Source organism: Neomonachus schauinslandi, chromosome 9 (assembly GCF_002201575.2).
Source record: "Neomonachus schauinslandi chromosome 9, ASM220157v2, whole genome shotgun sequence".
Classification (NCBI taxonomy): domain Eukaryota; kingdom Metazoa; phylum Chordata; class Mammalia; order Carnivora; family Phocidae; genus Neomonachus; species Neomonachus schauinslandi.
Genome location: NC_058411.1, coordinates 60,158,640 through 60,178,189, shown reverse-complemented (window position 1 = coordinate 60,178,189; position 19,550 = coordinate 60,158,640). Strand labels below are relative to the sequence as shown.

Below are 19,550 nucleotides of genomic sequence, written 5' to 3'. Positions count from 1 at the left end.
CAAAGGTTAAATATTTTTTCCAAAAGATGAAAGCCCTGTATCTAACATCTTTTTATTCTAAGAAAATTCAGTCATTCATTAAAGACAATCGATCAGTATATATTACATAGAGGAAAATAAACACTATTTTTTAACAGAAGGAAGATCCTGAAAGATCTTCCATTAACTAATCAATACACCTCAGTTTCCTGGACACAGGGCAAGCATGAATGTCTGAAGGAACACTTTCCAGAAATTACTATCTTGCCTTCTCTGCTGATACCTTTTTTTTTAACTTCTTTTTCAATCTTATTTCCTTCTCTTGCCTAATTTCCCTGGCTAGCTAGAACCAAGTGCAATATTCAATAGAAATGGCAAGAGTGGATATCCTTGTTTTGTTCCTAATCTTAAGAAAGAGGCACTCAGTATCCAGTACTAGGTATGGTCTTGAATGTGTATTTTTATAGATGTCCTACATCAAACTGACGATGTTTCCTTTTATTCCCATTTTGTTTGGTGTTTTATCATGAAAAAGTATTGGATTTGCCAAATGCTTTTTCTTTGTCTATTGATAATAACATGCATTTTTTTGTCTTTAATTATTATTACTAGTTGGTTAATTTTTAGATGTTAAATTTTGTATTTCGTAGATAAATCCCACTTCGTGATGTTGTATAATTCTTTTAATCCTTTTTATATGTATCTTGGTTTGGTTTACTTTTTTTTTTTTTTTTTAGGATTTTTTGGGTGCCAATACTCATGAAAATATTTTATTATAATTTTCTTTCCTTGTTTTTGTCTGGTATTGGTTGGGTAATACTGGCCTCATTGAATGAACTGTGAAATACCATCTTTTTTTAATTAAAGAATTTGTGAAGAACTGGTATTTTTCTTTAAATGTCTGGTTAAAATTCACTAGTGAAGTCATCTGGGTCTGGGCTTTTCTTGGTGGGATTTTATTTAATTTAATTTTTTAAATATTTTTTATTTATTAAATTAAATATAATTTAATAAATATAAATTAAATAAATATTATTTAATTTATTTAATAAATACTAATTCATTTTTTCACTAGTTCTAACTCCTTCAGGTTTTCTATTTCTTTTTAAATCTCACTGCTTCCTGTCTTTATAGAAACGTTTCCATTTTATATATCAAATTTGTTGGCATACAGTTGGTCATAGTATTCTCTTGCAATTTCTATGAAGTTGGTAGTGATATTCCTTTTTAATTCCTGAATTTAGTAATTTAATTCTTCACTCTTTCTACCTAGTCAGTTTGGCTAACTATTATTAGTTTTCTTGATCTTTTTCAATGAACTGATTTTTAGTTCTGTTGGTTTTCTCCATTTTTAAAATCTTTCTTCCATTTATTTCTGCTATAATCTTATTTCCTTTTATCTGCTTGCTTTAGGTTTAATTTGCTCCTTTTTCTAGTTTCTTAAGGTGGAAGCTTAGGTAATTGATGGGATATAATTCTTCCTTTTATCATATCAAGTTTATAACTATAAATTTGCCTCTGAGTGCTTGGTTAGCTGCATTCCCTAAGTTTGGGTATGTCATATCTTTCTATAAGCCACTGATTATTTGGGGGTGTGTTCATTAATTTCCACATATTTATGAATTTACAAAATTTCCTTGTTACTGATTTCCTCATTTAATTCCATATTAGAGAACATAATTTGAATGATTTCTGCTGATACTTTCATTCTTTCTCAAAACATCTATGTTTTAACATTCCCCTTGTAAATAGTTCATGCAAACACCTGGAGAGATAAACATAAGCCAATTCCTCAGGGACAATGATTACTGAAAATAAACAGCACAATAGGTACCAACACCAGTTACTTCCATTTAGAACTCTTAAAAAAACAAAAACAAAAACGATTCTTTTTTTTTTTTTAACTCTGACTAAATCAACAGCTACATCAATACCTAAGAGAGATATCAGATTCTTCAAATTCTTCTAAACCATATCAAAGTACCCAAAGTATAAAACAGGGAATTATCTTTAATTACCAACAGACAAAATAGCTCAATGTTGAGACACAGATTTCCAAATTCTTTACTGTCTTTCAAGTCACAAGATCTAATCCTGGCTTTCTCCAGATCTCTGAATTCTTGCTAAAGATCAGAATACTCCTATCATTGCTCGATTTGAAAGACAGAATGAAGAAGCAAGGAGTTATTTTAAAAGTGAAGGGACCCTAATTTTTATCAGTATGCCAAAAACAAAATATAAATTTTAGTAGAGCATCAAATGTTGCTACTTCCTTCTGTTATTTAACAATAAAGACTTGTCCCAACCCTATCCAAAGTAATACAGAAAAACAATTTATAAAACACTTAACTATTTTATAGTATTACCAATTCTGTGGTGTCAAATGTATAAAAACATAATTCTATTTCTACCTAAAAACAACACATGTATTTCAAAAAATAATTAAGAATTAAGTCAGATATATTTTTAGGTCAAAAAATGTGATTCAGTTCTTAGAAAGCACAGCAAATTCAGTCTTTTGATATATGCTATTTTATAGTTTCAATATATTCCTTTGTATGTTCCAAGAATTATTTTGGAGGGAAAAAAAGTTGATTGGCAGATACTTACCTCAAAAATAAAAAGTATAGCATCCAATTCCTCCCTCTGAGACTTGTGACCTAAAACATTTTTACAGAAAAATATTTTAATCATTATCATTTTGTCCTCACTGTTACCATTTAAAAAGCTTAAAATATTTCAAGCACTAAAGTATTTTCTCAGTGATTCTTTAATAAAATGTTTAAAGCATATTCTGTTCAATGTATAGATAATATTGTAGCATCTCTATTCTTTTCAACAATTAAATTTAGATTCTACATATTTATATCTAAAAGCAAATAATATACTGTGGAAGGGTGCCTGGGTGGCTCAGTCAGTTAAGTGTCTGCCTTGGGCTCAGGTCATGATCTCAGGGTCCTGGGATCAAGCTCTGCCTGGGGCTCCCTGGTCAGTGGGGAGTATGCTTTTCCCTCTCCCTCTGCCCCTTCCCCCACTCACGTGCGTGTGCATGCGCTCTCTCTCTCTCTCTCAAATAAATAAATAAAATCTTTTTTAAAAAAACAAACAAAAAAATATACCGGGGAGAACTTAGAATAAATTCTGAAAATGAAAATATGAGAATGACTGCTCAAACTTCACAGGCATCTAAAGGCAGAGCAAAGAAAATGAGGAAACGGGTAAATAAATCTGACCAGGTAAAAAGCAAATCTTCCAAGCCTTCTCAAAAGAATGAAGACAGTATTACTAACCCATACTTTGAAAGGGTATCTAAAAGATGTTTCACAAAAAAAAGTGAAATAACATTAAAATTCCAATGTCCAAGAGTCTATTTTTAAGTGGTTACTTATGACAATTGTTTGAAACATCAACATAAGCCAGGACCAATTATAACATCTTACCTTTCTGTTTAAGACTAGCTTCAATAGTCACAAAATTCTCAAAGAACACGTAATATATATGTGAAAAGTGTTGGTCAAAAAACTGTTTAAGATCAATAGACTCTGCATTCTCTGAAAAGGAAACGAAAAGTTTTTAGTGACTACATATATGTTAAATCATGTTAAGCAAATAATCATAGTGGCGAGTTTCCCTCAAAAAAGTCAAAGGACTGCTCCTAAAATTTTATCCTATTAAATATTTGAGACATGCATTTATTTATATCCTTGTTATCACAACTTTAGTTTTTAAAAATTTTAGTTTTAACTTTAAAAACAGGTTAAAGGGCATTTGGGTGGCTGAGTCAGGTAAGTGTCTGCCTTCACTGAGGTCCTGATCTCAGGGTCCTGGTCCTGGGATCCAGCCCCTGCATCCCTCTCCCTCTGCACGACCCCCACCCTCCCGACTTGTGTGCTCTCCCTCTCTCAAATAAATAAAATCTTCAAAAAAAAAAAAAAAAAGGTTAAATCAGGTTACCATAATCTTTGTTTCCTAAAAAAAAAACACAACAATGTCTCAGAGATTTATTCAAAATTTATTTTGAATATTTAACCAAACCAAGGAAAGAAGTCAAGTTTTAGTTTCAATTCACAGCTATGCTTCTCTCAACTTATCCCCAAGACAGTTTAAAATCAGTATTCCTAAGAGTAATTATATATCTTATCTAAAACACATTTATTCAGTAAATAGGTACATAACAGACTTTATAAATAGGCACTTAAGTATTACAAAGCTCAAATACAGATAATATTGCTTTAAAGGAATTGTCAGTATAGTCCAGGGCACACCAAATCAAACATATAGCTGTATGCACATTAGAAAGTGTTAGGTACTGAAAGTGAAGTTACAAAGTATAATGGCAATTTAGAAACACCAAATTACTTTCAAAACTAAAAGAGGGGTAAAAGTACGGAAAGTAGGAAAGCTTAACAGGATTTATTATTTAAAAAGACTTTTAAGGATACAAATGTAGGGATCGAAGGGGTACGTGCACCCCGATGTTTATAGCAGCAATGTCCACAATAGCCAAACTGTGGAAAGAGCCAAGATGTCCATCAACAGATGAATGGATAAAGAAGATGTGGTATATATATACAATGGAATATTATGCAGCCATCAAAAGGAATGAGATCTTGCCATTTGCAACGACGTGGATGGAACTGGAGGGTATTATGTTGAGTGAAATAAGTCAAACAGAGAAAGACATGTATCATATGATCTCACTGATATGAGGAATTCTTAATCTCAGGAAACAAACTGAGGGTTGCTGGAGTGGGGGGTGGGGTGGGAAGGATGGGGTGACTGGGTGATAGACACTGGGGAGGGTATGTGCTCTGGTAAGCGCTGTGAATTGTGCAAGACTGTTGAATCTCAGATCTGTACCTCTGAAACAAATAATGCAATATATGTTAAGAAAAAAAAAAAAAGAAGAAGATAGCAGGAGGGGAAGAATGAAGGGGAGGAATCGGAGGGGGAGATGAACCATGAGAGACGATGGACTCTGAAAAACAAACTGAGGGTTCTAGAGGGGAGGGGGGTGGGGGGATGGGTTAGCCTGGTGATGGGTATTAAAGAGGGCACGTTCTGCATGGAGCACTGGGTGTTATGCACAAACAATGAATCATGGAACACTACAGCTAAAACTAATGATGTAATGTATGGTGATAAACATAACAATAAAAAAATTTTTTAAAAAATAAAAAGACTTTTAAGGCCAGAAAGGACTTTGAACATGAAGCGGTGAAGGGCATTCTAGGCATAAGCAAAGACAAAAAGGTGAGGAAAGTATGAAGCATGATAGGATACAGAAAAAATAATTCATTTTAGTTAGAGCCTAAAACATTTTGATAAAAATAAAATTGAAAAAATAGCCTTGAAATATGTCGTAAAATGTCTTGAATGCAAAGTAAAGGAGACAAATTATTATTCAAAGCAAGATGCAGACATATACATATCACGCATTTTGTTGTTTGGTTTATCTTCAGGGAGACTGAGAAGGTTGGAGAAAATGGGGAATAGAGAACTTTTACTTTTAATAAATACTTCCTATTATTCAACTTTGTTTGCAAAAAGCACCTATTTCTGGGGCGCCTGGGATGCTCAGTCGATTAAGTGTCTGCTTTCAGATCAGGTCATGATCCCAGGGTCCTGGGATGGAGCCCTACATCAGGCTCCCTGCTCAGTGGGGAGCCTGCTTCTCCTTCTCCCTCTGCCACTCCCCCTGCTCGTGCTCTCTATCTCTCTCACTCTCTCTCAAATAAATAAAATCTTTTAAAAAAATTTTAAAAAGCATGTATTTCTTTTATAATGAAAAATAAATGTATAAAAGGCACTGGAAAAAAAAGATTTTTGAAGCTGGGAGTGAGATGAAGAATAAACTACTAATTGTTATGAAACTCAAAGGTAAATATCAGTTAATTTCTTGAAATGCTCTAAGGTTCAACAGAAGATTTCAGAATAAAGTTAAATAGTGAACAACATATAGACAGCACTTTAAACTCTCTTTCATGTATTATCTTACCCTGTGAATAATCATAATGATTTTTTAGTGATACCTTGTCTATCGAATTTTCCAAGACTGTTTCCCCTTTGCTCTACCCTCCCAAAGGAAAGGATGGATGCCCTCTCCTCTCTATTCCCTTGGATTCTCTACATTTCTATCTTATGGAAATAACTGTTTTACATGGTTTTTTGTCTTCTTTCCAGGACTAGTCTATAGCTTTTTTAGAATATAAACTGTGTCTACCTTAGTATTCCCAAAACCTAACACAGTGCTCAGCCCATATGTACTCAAATATGTTTTACTACTGATAAAACAAGTTATTTTAACTTTATTAGATTCATTTATTAACTTAGAAATTTTTATACTAGAAAAGACTGCAAAACCTCCTGACAGGTAAAACACTGCTTCATCTAGACTGGAATTAGAACACCCAGATTCTACTCCTATCAGTAACACTACCTGTGTGACTTTTCACAGAACTAGAAAAACATAATGGCTAACATAAACTGAATGTTTCCTATATGTTAGACACTCTTGTAAGTGATTTACAGAAATGAATTCCTATAATTCTCACAATGACACTATGAAATAAGTACTATTATTATCCCTATTTTATAGATGAGGAAACAGGCACAGAGAGTTTAAGTAATTCTGCTAGTAAAAAGCAGAGACAGGGATTTAAACAATACAGCCTGGATCCACTGCCCATGCTTTTAACCTTATGTTATTCAGCCTCCAGTGTAATAGGAATAGAACACCAGTAATTTATTATCTGCCATAGGAAGATATGAAGTCATCAAATACTAAACATATTTTATAGACTTTCAAAATAAAAACATATACAACTGAGAAAAACAGGAAAAGTATTCTATTTTTCCCCACATAGTAGTTTAGAGTAACAAAGACTATGAAATTAGAATAAATAGCTACTATAATTAGCTCTACATTTCCTGAAGTTAAATGTTTCAAACGCAACTAATGTTCCAGAGGAAAGAAGAAAATGAGAGAATAACAAAGCAAAACAAAAAAATCAAAACAAAGCAAAAGCAAACATGAATCAACTCAAGATTTTACGACCTAATTTAGGAGCCAAGACAGTCTCTTGATTTCCTTTTCACACAGCATGTTAGGAAAGCCTGGTAACTACATACTTGCTAAAAAGATACTGAATCAAAATTAGACTAATTTCCTTTTGACTCCCTATCTATTTATAATGAACTAGTCAGCAAATAAAAACTCTTCTACAAAATATTTTTGATCACCAGTTCACTAAATTTACACAGCGGGGGAAAGCAGGGTAGGAAATAAACAAAACAAAAAAAACAAGGGAGGAGGGAGAGGTTAAAAACACAAATGGATAAACTACAAATCGTACACTATTAGGCTGGATAAATTATAAATAATACACAATTAGGCTCCCAAAAAGGGGGGAGGGGATATATGGGAAAGGGAAAATAAATTGAAAAATGGGAGGAAGAGAAAAAAGGACAAAGGGAGGAAACTGAGAAGAAGTAAGTTGGAACACAGAACTGAAGCTATTACTCAAAAGTAAGATAGAGAATAATAACAAGATGGAAAATATAAAGATAAGGAAAACAGACTACCTAAGAAGTTCCAGGAAGAAAATGTACAATATTCAAAAAAATAATATCTATGAACTACCTAAAATCTTCAAACTAAAAATGGCATATTGAGTCTCAAGTAGGATAAATACAAATCTACACATGGACACATCCTAACACCAAAAACAAAATGGGAATATTAAAACAACAAAAATTACCTATATAAGAATATCAAAACTAACAGCAGACTTCTCATCAGCCCAATAGAAGCAGGAAGACAATGCAACTTTATATTCAAACTAACTAAGGAAAAATAATAGTCAATCTGAAGTTCTACACTCAGCTAAAGTACTGTTCAGTAACATGAACACGAAAATGAAGAAAAGGCATTTTCTAACATCCTTAGGGTTTAAAACTTGAAAAACCTCACTCAAACTCAAAGAAATATAAGAGATTTCTGAAAGAGGAGAAATAAACTCATATAGAAGTGAAAAAAGCAAAACCGAGCAAAAAACTGGAAAATGCATGGGTAAATATAAACGAATACTGAATGGTTAAAAAAAACAAACAAAAAACTCGTAACACAAAAGGTTACTAACCAGGAGGAAGTAAAATAATAGGCAATAATGTCAAAGATGAAACAAATGCTAGAAAGAATATTTTAAGATCTTTGTTGAAAGAATAGAAATACTGATGAATTCTGACTTTAATATTAGTATACTAGTGAAATGTTTTGAGTTACCACTAAAAGAGTAATAACAATGCAAAACTTTGAACCACTGGAAGAGGAAAATATAGAAGAGTTTATGCTAACAGAAATGAGTAAAGAAAAGCACCCCAATAAAGATGAATGAGGTGATAAATATAAATACATAGTATTTACAAAAAAAGTTAATGAATTAAATGCTTCAATTAAGAGATAGTTGTAATCACACTGCATTTTAAGACACCCACAAATACTAAGGTATTTACTAAGAACAAAAATTTTAACCCAAAAGGATTAAAGGAATAAAATACAATATATCACTGAGATACTAACCAAAAATACCAATGTTGATTCCTTGATAAAAGTCAAAGCAAATATTAAGAATTACTACAATTAAAGAAGGTCAGGGGCGCCTGGGTGGCTCAGTCATTAAGCGTCTGCCTTCGGCTCGGGTCATGATCCCAGGGTCCTGGGATCAAGCCCCGCATCGGGCTCCCTGCTCAGCCGGAAGCCTGCTTCTCCCTCTCCCACTCCCCCTGCTTGTGTTCCCTCTCTCGCTATCTCTCTCTCTGTCAAATAAATAAATAAAATCTTTAAAAATAAAGAGGGTCAATGTATTTTGATAAAAGATTGTATTTACCAGGAAGCTTTAATTCCAAATTTGCATGAAAAATTTCAAAATATAAAAAGCAAAGACCAACAAATTTCTAAGGAGAAACAAACTCACTAATTGTGTGGTAGATTTTATACATCTGTTTCCTATTTAATAGAGGCAAGACTAGTAAGTCCACAGAAGATTTGAACAACACACTTAGTATTAACTAATAAAACTCTACTAAATAAAACTCTAAATCCAACAGAGAATAAATCTTTTCATGCAAAAGTGGTATATTTACAAAACTAAATAAGGACACAAACAGAAAAATTACCAAGAGTCACATACCACAAACTATGCTCTCTGACGGAAAGGAAATAAATTAAGCATGAATAACGAAAGCTAACCCCCATATTAAAGGAGGAGTGTAACAGAAAGGAATAAAGATAAAAGTCCCAGGCATTCACACAGGCCAAAAAGAGTACCTATTCCCACAAACTAGATTAGAAAGACTCATATTTCATAGAGCAATTTACCCTAGACTGAAGAACACTACTTAAAGCCACCCAATATATCAGAAAAGCAAGATACACAAGGATCAAACTGCTTCCAATAGTGAATCCCAGAACAGGAAAAGACCTCAAGAAAATTCATAGGTATACAAAATATCCAGGACCCAACAAGGTAAAATCCACAATGTCTTATATATAATTGATGATTACCAGGCATGCAAAGCAGGAAAACCTAATTCATAATGAAGAGAGTAATCATTAAATCAGATTTAAACTACATTTTAACACAGGTGCGAAAAGGAGCAGAAAAGGGCATTAAAATAGTTGCTCTAACTGTATTCCATATATCCAAGAAGTTGAGAATGGAAGACATAAAAAAAGAAACATCCGAATCAAACTTCTATAGGTAAAAACTATAGTGTAGATGGTGTAAACTAGCTGGAATTAAGCCACAGCAATAGAAACTACCCAAAAGAAACACAACAGAAAAATGATAATCCAAAAAATTGAAAAGCACATTAATGAACAGCTTCAAGTGGCCTAATAATATGAGTAATTGAAAACTCTAAGGAATTCTGCTCCAAAGGAGCAGAAAAATATTTGGAGAATAATTGGCTGAAAATCTTCAAGCTTGATGCAAATCACAAATCCACATATGCATGAAGCTCAAAAAACTCCAAAAACAAGAAAAATTCACCAAGGCACATAATGATTAAATTGCTCAAAATGGTGAGAAAATCTTAAAAGCAGCTGGAAAAAAGAAAACAAAAATGTTGCATAGTAACTAACATAAAGATGATATCAGATTTTTCATTAGAAACAATGCAAATAAAAACAATATGTATCTTTAAAGCACTGAAAAAATAAAAAACTGTCCAGCTGAATTCTATATCCAGTAAAAATTTTTCAAAAACAGAGGCAAAATAAAGACATTTTCAAACATACAAAAGCTGAAAGAATTCATCAGCAACAGACCTAAATACTACTAAAAATGATAAAGTCTTTCAAGCAGAAGGAAATATTATCAGACAGAAATATGGATCTGAAAATAGTAACAACAGAGTAAATGCCTGAGATTTATTTTTCTAAACTTTTCCAAAGATAACTACTCAAACAAAAATAATAACAATGCATTGTGGAATTTATAACATATGTAAACATATGTAAAAGTAAAATGCACGAAAATAAAAGTATATAGGTTGGAAAGTCAACTATTGTAACATTCTTACATGACAAATTGTGTACTCACACTTGAAGGCAGACTTTAATATGTTCAAGATATATACTATAAACACTAAAACAACTACTAAAACAAAACAGAAAAGGTACTGGCAATGACCAAAAAAGGAGATAATATAAAATCACAAAAAATACTTAATGGATCCAAATGAAGACAGAAAAAGAGAAACAATGATCAATAGGGATAAATAACAAAGAATAGATAACAGACTCTAATAGATAACAGACTCTAATCTCGGCATATCAATAATCACACTAAATAAAATAAAAATGATTCCCCAAAATGTCAAAGACTGTCACATTGGATAAAAAAGCAAAACCCAATTATACACTGCCCACAAGAAATAAAAGCTGTACACATTTAAAATATATGCAGTTTACTATGTATCAGTTATGCCTCAATAAACCTATTTAAAAAATTAATCATACAGATTCAAGACAATTTCCATTCATTTTCATTCCATTATGTTTTCTGAAGTGAAGGGAGGGAGGGGAATGGAACTCCAAAATTGGAGTAAGTAATATTCTAGGAAATGCCATGATCCACAGAATATTTTCTTAATACCTAAACCTATGACCATCTGTGCCCACAGAGGCCTGTTACACATGTGAATGTATTATTCACAAGAAAAAAATTTAAGTATCTCTGAAAGCACTCAGAAGACATTTTTGAAGGAATTTAAAGCAACATAAACAAAACCCCAAAATGACCTTTTTAATGTTTTCACAAGTATAGTCTAGTGACTCAACACTAATCATAAGTAATTTCAACTAGAAATACTGATTCCTAGAAAATAATCATTAAAACTGATTTTCATTTTTATATAATGAACCAATATTAAAGTAAACAAAAATGGCAAGCTCATTCTCGTATTTAACAATGTAGCAGGCAGGCAAGTTAACTTCTCTACTGATAACTGTTCTGAGTGATTTAATTCATAAAAATAAATCTAGGGACCTTTCTCCTGTTCAAATGCTTAAGATGTTTGTTTTTATCTTTCAAATATATATTATTCATTATTCCTTCACTATAAAAAGCAGATACAAGTAACAAACATCCTGCTGGAAACCATACTAAAAACCTACTAAAATTTCAAAGCAAGCAAAATAGTTTTAAGATATGTAGCTTATCTCCTTATCAAACTGATGCTTCAAAATAACTGCAGAAAAGTTCCTGACATGTGATTATGGTTACAACTGATAGCAAGATAATAACTTCTGGAACTAAAAAGGAAAAGAGAAAACACTAAAGGAAGCATTAGTAAGTGACCATGATCTCAAAGTGAGTATAAGACAAAAGCAATTATAATCACTTATGCTTACTTAGTATTTCACATTTGCATAGATAACACTTTTACAGTTACTTATACATGACCTTACTCATTCTCCACAATTATGTTTTTGAAACAAGTATATTATCTCCCTTTTATGAAACTAAGCCTGAGAGAAGTTAGGTAACTTGCCCAGGTCATCCTAAACTACTAAATGGCTCCAAATCAGCTCTTCTGTGTCCTCAATCAACAATATTAGAATAGCCACACTTCAGGCAGCAGGCCATAGCATAAAATAACCTCTTGACCATTTTAAATCAAACTCTTTCTGAAAGAATAGTATTTTTAAAGAATTATTTGAAAGCTACACAGAGGCTGAGGTGGATTGTTGGAAGATTCAGAACAAGTAAAGAGTGAAAGATACCAAGAATTCAGAGGATTTAGTCCACTTGTATGCATACTGCCCTAAAGTATCTCTCCTTATCTTGGCTAATCATATCCTCCTTCACTTTATCACAATACTTAAAATTTTACTCCTTAAATTCATTTGTGAAAGCAATCCATTCCAACACATAGTGTAAGGATTTAAACACCATTCATGTGTTAGTGTAAATTGGTATAAGCTGCTTTCCTCATAACAGAGCAAAGAAAGAAAAGAATTCTGATATGGCTGTAAAGATGTGAAGGAAAGAAAGTAGTATTTACTGAACATCCACTGTTTTCTAAGGAATGAGCGAAACACTTTTGTTTTCTTAGTTCTCCCAGAAGCTTCAAAGGATAGGTCCCTATTAACTTCATTCTACCTCTTCATTTAAAACTAAACTGAAAAGATTCAAGGAAACCAGGACAAAACCAAGTTGGTGTAAGTGTAAGGTAAAAATTCTATGTCTTACTCTATGCCACTTCCCAAGACAGGTAAATGGCTGTAATATTAAAGTTTAGGGCTAAACAGGACAGTGAGTGCTAAAGGGAAAGTATAAGAAAAATTATTGGGAGAATATTAGCAACAGTGACCAATTAAAACTTTGATGGGATCAGAAAAGGGGGTGAGCACTCCTTTTTTTTTTTTTCCTCTACATTTTTCCATCTCCATTATGAACTTCTCTTCCTCTGTACCCTCCCCTTTAAATGTTGGGGTCTATCAGGAATATCTCCTCTTCCACCTTCATTAAATACTGCAAAATGAACTCTATCTATATACAAATACCTCTCAAATCCTTAGGTGCTGTTTCATGGCCTCTCCTGAGGACTACCTATCCAATTACAAACTTCACAGGTATTTCACATTCATCTTGACCCCCAAGTAAATCCACCACCCTTCATCTTCTCTAGCTTCTGTATTCCCTTCCTAGGTTGGTAGTATCACTTATCTCTTAAGCCTGACATTTCAGACTCATTCCCCCTCTTTTTAACTCTCCTCCCATCCCACCCCTTACCCCTCAACAAATCGTTCATTTTCTTGCCAAGTTTCCCTTCCTAAATACTTCTGCAGTACATTTCTTTCTCTCTATTGCCCATCCCCCTGCCATTTAGTTTTGTATTTATGGTCTCTTGCCTGAATTTTATTAGTAGTCTTCTATCTCCTATTAAAAAGTTTATCCAACTATAAACTAGAAAGAAAAATTAAGAAAACAATCCCATTTACATTGCACCAAGAATAAGATACGTAAGAATAAATGTAAGCAAAGAGATGAAAGTACTCTGAAAACTATGAAACACTGAGGAAAGAAATTAAAGATGACCCAAAGAAATGGAAAGACATTCCATGCTCATAGATTAGAAGAACAAATATTGTTAAAATGTCTATACTACTTAAAGCAATCTATAGATTTAATGCATTTCCTATCAGAATAGAACAGCATTTTTCACAGAATGAGAACAAACAATCCTAAAATTTGTATGGAACCACAAAAATCAAACCAAACCAAAACAAAAAACCCTGAATGGCCAAAACAATCTTGAAAAAGAAAAATAAAACTGAAGGTATCACAATTCCAGACTTCAACTTATATTACAAAGCTGTAATGATTAAAACAGTATGATACTAGCACAGAAGTAGACACACAGATCACTGGAACAGAATACAAAGCCCAGGGGCGCCTGGGTGGCTCAGCCGTTTAGCGTCTGCCTTTGGCTCAGGTCATGATCCCAGGGTCCTGGGATCGAGCCCCGCATCGGGTTCCTTGCTCGGCAGGGAAGCCTGCTTCTCCTTCTCCCACTCCCCCTGCTTGTGTTGCCTCTCCCGCTGTCTCTCTCTCTCTGTCAAAAAATAAATAAAAATCTTAAAAAAAAAAAAAAAAAGAATAGAAAGCCCCATAATAAACCCACAATTATATGGTCAATTAATCTTCAACAAAAAGAATATGCAATAGGAAAAAGTCTACATGCAAAAGAATGAAACTGGACCGTCTTCTTACACCATACACAAAAATAAACTCAAAATGGATTACAGATCTAAATGTGAGACCATTTTTATGGAAAAATCCTTGAAGAGAGCATAGGCAATAATTTCTCTGACACTGGTCATAGCAACATCTTTGTAGATGGGTCTCCTGAGGCAAAGGAAACAAAAGCAAATATAAACTATTGGGACTACATCAAAATAAAAGCTTCTGCACAGCAAAGGAAACAACCAACAAAACCAAAAGACAACCTACTGAATGGGAGAAGATACTTGCAAATGAAATTTTCAGTAAATGGTTAGTGTACAAAATATATAAAGAACTTATACAACTCAACACCAAAAAGATACAAATAACCCAATTGAAAAATGGATAGAAGACACCAACAGATATTCCTCAAAAGAAATACAGATGGCCCTCAGACACATGAAAGATGCCCAACATCACTCATCATCAGGAAAATGCAAATCAAAACCATCATGGGTATCACCTCACACCTACCTGAATGACTAAAATCAAAAACTTAAACAAGTGTTGGCAAGGATGTGGAGAAAAAGGAACCCTTGTGCACTGTTGGTGGGAATGCAAACTGACACAGCAACTGGGGAAGACCATATGGAGGTTCCTTAAAAAATTAAAAAATGGAACTACCCTATAATCCGGGAATCACACTCCTGGGTATTTACTCAAAAAATGCAAGAACACTAATTCAAAGGGATACATGCACCTCTATGTTTATGGCAGCATTATTTACAATAGTTAAACTATGGAAGAAGCCCAAGTGTCCATCAATAGATGAATGGATAAAGAAGATGTAGTGTGTATGTGTGTGTGTATGTATACTGGAGCCATAAAAAAGAATGAAATCTTGCCATTTCCAACAACATGGATGGATCTACAGAGTATAATGCTAAGTCAAATAAGCCAGTCAGGAAAAGACAAACACAATACGATTTCACTCGTATGTGGAATTTAAGAAACAAATGAAGGAATAAAAAAAGAGAAACAAACCGAAAAACATCTGAATTGTCAAAATAAAAAGTCAGCAAAGTCAAAGATAGGTTAGTTGATCATCTAATCTAAGGAATAAAATGAAAAAATAATGAAAAAAAAAATGAACAGAGTCTAAAAGACTTGTGGCTCACAATCAAACATACCAATACATGTACGACAGGAGACCCAGAGAAGAGGGGAAAAAAAGAATTATTTTAAGAAATAACGGCTGAAAACTCCTGAATTTGATTAAAAACATTTACGTGCACATTCAAGAAACTCAACAAATTCCAAGTGGAATAAACCCAAAGAGACCCATACCTAGATACCTCATAACAAAACTCTCAAAGTCTTGGAAAGCACCAAGAAAGAAGCAATGTTTCACTTAACAAGGAGCCTCAATAAGAAAAAGATCTGATTTCTCATTAGAAAACGTGGTGGACGGTAACGGGGCTGAGAGCCTATTCACAAAGCAAGTGAAGATGAATGCCAGAGGACTTGGATCTCAGTTAAAGGACGGTATTCCAGTTACTGAACTTTCAGCAAGTGGACCTTTTGAAAGTCATGATCTTCTTCGAAAAGGCCTTCCTTGTGTGAAAAATGAACTTTTGCCCAGTCATCCTCTTGAATTATCAGAAAAAAATTTCCAGCTCAACCAAGATAAAATGAATTTTTCCACACTAAGAAACATCCAGGGTCTGTTTGCTCCACTAAAATTACAAATGGAGTTCAAGGCAGTGCAGCAGGTGCAGCGTCTTCCATTTCTTCCAAGTTCAAACCTTTCACTGGGTATCTTGAGGGGTAATGATGAGACTATTGGATTTGAAGATATTCTTAATGACCCGTCACAAAGTGAACTAATGAGAGAACCACACCTGATGGTGGAATATAAACTCGGTTTACTGTAATCTGTTGTGCTGTTCATGAAAATAGAGGGGCTGCATGTTGTTTACAGTCATCTTTTTACTATAATTTGATGTACACAACATTAAAAGTACTGACACATAAAAAAAAAAAAAAGAAAACGTGGTGGTCAGAAGGCACTGAGATGACCCTGTCAAAGAGCACAAAGAAAAAGGCTGGCAATAAAAGTATCTATATCTAGCAAAACTTAATTAAGGAGAAATAAAGACATACCCAGATACACAAAAACTGAGAATTCATTGCTAGCAGACCTGTCCTATAAAAAAAATACTAAAGGGAGTCCATTAGGCTGAAATGAAAGGACTCTAGACTAACTCAAATCCACGGGGAAAAAAATACCTTGAAATGTAAATGAGAACATAACATTTATGGCATTCAGCTGAAGTAGTGCTAGGAGGAAAATTTACAGCTTTAAATGCCTAAATGAAAGTAAAGATCTCAAAATCAATAATCTAATGTTCCACCTTAAGAAACCAGAAAACAAAGCATACTAACTCTAAAGCATGCAGAAAAAAAAGAAACAATAAAGAGTGAGGATATTTGAAATAGAGAAGAAAAAAACAACACAAAAACATCAATGAAAACACAATTGCGAAACCTTTAGTCATACTGTCCAAGATAAGAAGAGATAAGATTAAAATTACTAATCTGGACTGGAAAAAAGGACATTACTACCAACCTTACAGAAATAAAAAAAAATATATCATAAGGGAATACTATGAACAACTGTATGCTAGCAAATTACATAGCCTATATAAAATGGACAAATTCCTAGAAAGACATAAAATACCAAAACTGACTCAAAAAGAGAAAATATCAGTATATCTATAAGAAGTAAAAAGACTGATTTGATAATAAGGAAAACTGATCTAAAAGAAAAGCCCAGGACCAAATGGCTTCATAGGTGAATCCTATCAACACTTCCAAAAGAGAGAGAATACTTTACAATGCACTCTATGAGGCCAATATCACCCTCATTCCGAAATCAAAGACATTACAAGAAAACTACAGACAAATATCCCTTACTGATACAGACACAGGAATCCTCAACAAAATACTATAAAACTGAATATGGCAATATATAAAAAGTACTATACACCATGACCAAGTGGAATTTATCCCATAATGCAAGATCAGTTCAACATAGAAAAATCAATCATTGCAATACACCATATTAATATACAGGTCAAAACCCACATCATTGTCTCAATAGACACAGAAAAAGTACTTAACAAAATACAACATCTTTTCATGATAAAAACACTCAAAAAGTTATGAATCGAAAGTAATTTCCTCAATCTGATAAAGGGCATCTATGAAAAAATCCAAAGCTAACTTCATACTGACTGGTAAAAGACTGAAAGCTTTACCTCTAAAAACATAAACAAAACAAGGATGTCCCTTTTTGCTACCGTTACTCAACACTGTACTGGAAGGAGTAGCTAAAGAAATTAGGTATAAAAAATAAATAAAAGTCATGCAAATTGTAAAAAAGAAGCATTACATCTCTATTCACAAATGACATGATTTTATATATAAAAAATCCTAAGGAATCCACACAAAAATCTGTAAGAGCCAAAAAAAAAAGTTCATCTAGGTTTCAGAATACAAAATCAACTGTATCTCTATCCTCTAGCAATGAATAATCCACAAGTGAAAATAAGAAAACAATTCCATTTACAACAGCCTGAAAAGAATAAGATATTTGGGAATGAAAGAAATGAAAATTTGTATACTAAAAACTATGAAATATCGCTGAGAGACTAAAGACTTAAACTGAAAGATACTCCTTGTCACAGACAAGAAGCAGTAATATTAATGTAAAAATACTATCTCAAATATATGTAACTTTTCCCCTAAGGTGACTTGCCTACTTTGTGAGATGCCTGGGAGTTGCCATCCGCCTGTCACCCTTTAAAACTGAAAGAGCAGATTAGTATGAAGGTAGTGAGACTGAAGAAACACTTGTTTCCCATAAATAGTAAACTGGATTAGCCCCCAAGGGAAAAACAAAAACAAAGAAACCACAATCAGATACCATTTCTCATCCACTAGAATAGCTATACTCAGAAAGATGGATAATAACAAGCACGACAAGCATGTGGGGAAATTTCATTCTATTTTACATTGGTGGTGGAATATAAATGATGCAGCTGCTTTGGAAATGGTTTGGCAGTTTCTCAAAAAGTTAAATATAGAATTACTGTATGACCTGGCAGCTCAACTCCTGGAAAAGTATATACCTAAAAACACAACCACACAAATGTTTGTACATCATTATTCCTAATAATCAAAAAGTGGAAACAACCCAATGTCCCCAACTGATGAATGGAAAAACAAAATGTGGTATATCTATACAACTGAATATTATTCAGCCATAAAAAGGAATGAAGTACTATTAAATGCTAAAACCTTGAAAACATTATGTTAAGTAAAAAAAAAACAAACACAAAAGACCACATATTTTATGATTCCATTTATATGAAACATCTAGAATAGTCAAATTCATAGAGATGGAAAGTGGATTAATGGTTGCCAGGGGCAGAGAGTAAGGGGAAATGGGGAGAGAATGCTAAAGGATGAATATTTCTGTTTATTTTGCCAATCTATTCCTTTTAGATAGTCTAATATTCAACCCCCTGATATCCAATTTGTGAGATCTGCCTAACCTTAACTGGCTAACTGAATCTGAGAGCTAGAACTTCTAGGCTAGTCTGGGAAAGAATTAACCTGAAAAAGAGAAGAGAAATCAGACTGGGGAAAAAACTTTTTTTCTAAGTCTAGAAACTACAAACTATTGTATCACCAACTACTGATGTTTACTGTGAACGAATGCATTACTTTCACTTTAACAGGGTCAAACGCCAGCTATTAGTATACCACTATTATTATAAAATAATGTCTTTTTTTTGAGTGGTCAGACGATAGAAGAATCAAAATACATTGCTACTACTATTCTGGATCCAGTTCTATACCTCTAAAATAGAAAATAATTTCTCAATTCATCCCCCTACACTCAAAGGCATTCTTCTGGATACTGAAAATAAACAAATGCACATTTGGAAAATGTATTACAATGAATAAAGAAAAGTAAATACTATTAAAATTCCTACAATCTTTCTCTTTTATACTATTTCATATTTAACATTTTACTGTGCCATCAACTCCTTTACTCCTTTGTAGTTGCCTAAAATCTAGCCAAGCACTATATATTTATTCAAATGATTGCTCAGACCCAACATTTTCAAGAGTTTTAAAGAAATAAAGTCATCAAACAGATGCGTATTTTCCTTAAAGACATTTTACAATAAATGGCATGTTTATAAGCAGCAGTTTATTGTAACAACCAACTTGCCTCTAGGAGGCTCTAAAGACAACTGATAGAAA

At 33.2% G+C, this 19,550-nt stretch overlaps 2 protein-coding genes across 5 annotated transcripts in view; one reads left to right on the top strand and one right to left on the bottom strand.

Moving 5' to 3' along the window:
* RALGAPA1 (Ral GTPase activating protein catalytic subunit alpha 1) overlaps positions 1–19,550 on the bottom strand; it is a 247,730-nt gene that overhangs the window by 207,207 nt on the left and 20,973 nt on the right. For all 4 annotated transcript variants that reach the window (XM_044918201.1, XM_044918202.1, XM_044918204.1 and 1 more), the window contains exons 2-3: positions 3,420–3,530; positions 2,590–2,639 (exon numbers count right to left, since the gene is read on the bottom strand). In XM_044918201.1, the coding sequence (XP_044774136.1) occupies positions 2,590–2,639; positions 3,420–3,530 (161 nt within the window). The remainder of the gene's footprint in view (positions 1–2,589; positions 2,640–3,419; positions 3,531–19,550) is intronic.
* On the top strand, positions 15,722–16,147 carry LOC110590710 (proteasome maturation protein-like). The gene has a single exon (XM_044918205.1). The coding sequence runs from the start codon at positions 15,722–15,724 to the stop codon at positions 16,145–16,147; it is 426 nt and encodes a 141-aa protein (XP_044774140.1).

Bases quoted from the DNA above. Each gene is read 5' to 3' on its own strand.
- LOC110590710 (XM_044918205.1), top strand. From the start codon at position 15,722: ATGAATGCCAGAGGACTTGGATCTCAGTTAAAGGACGGTATTCCAGTT.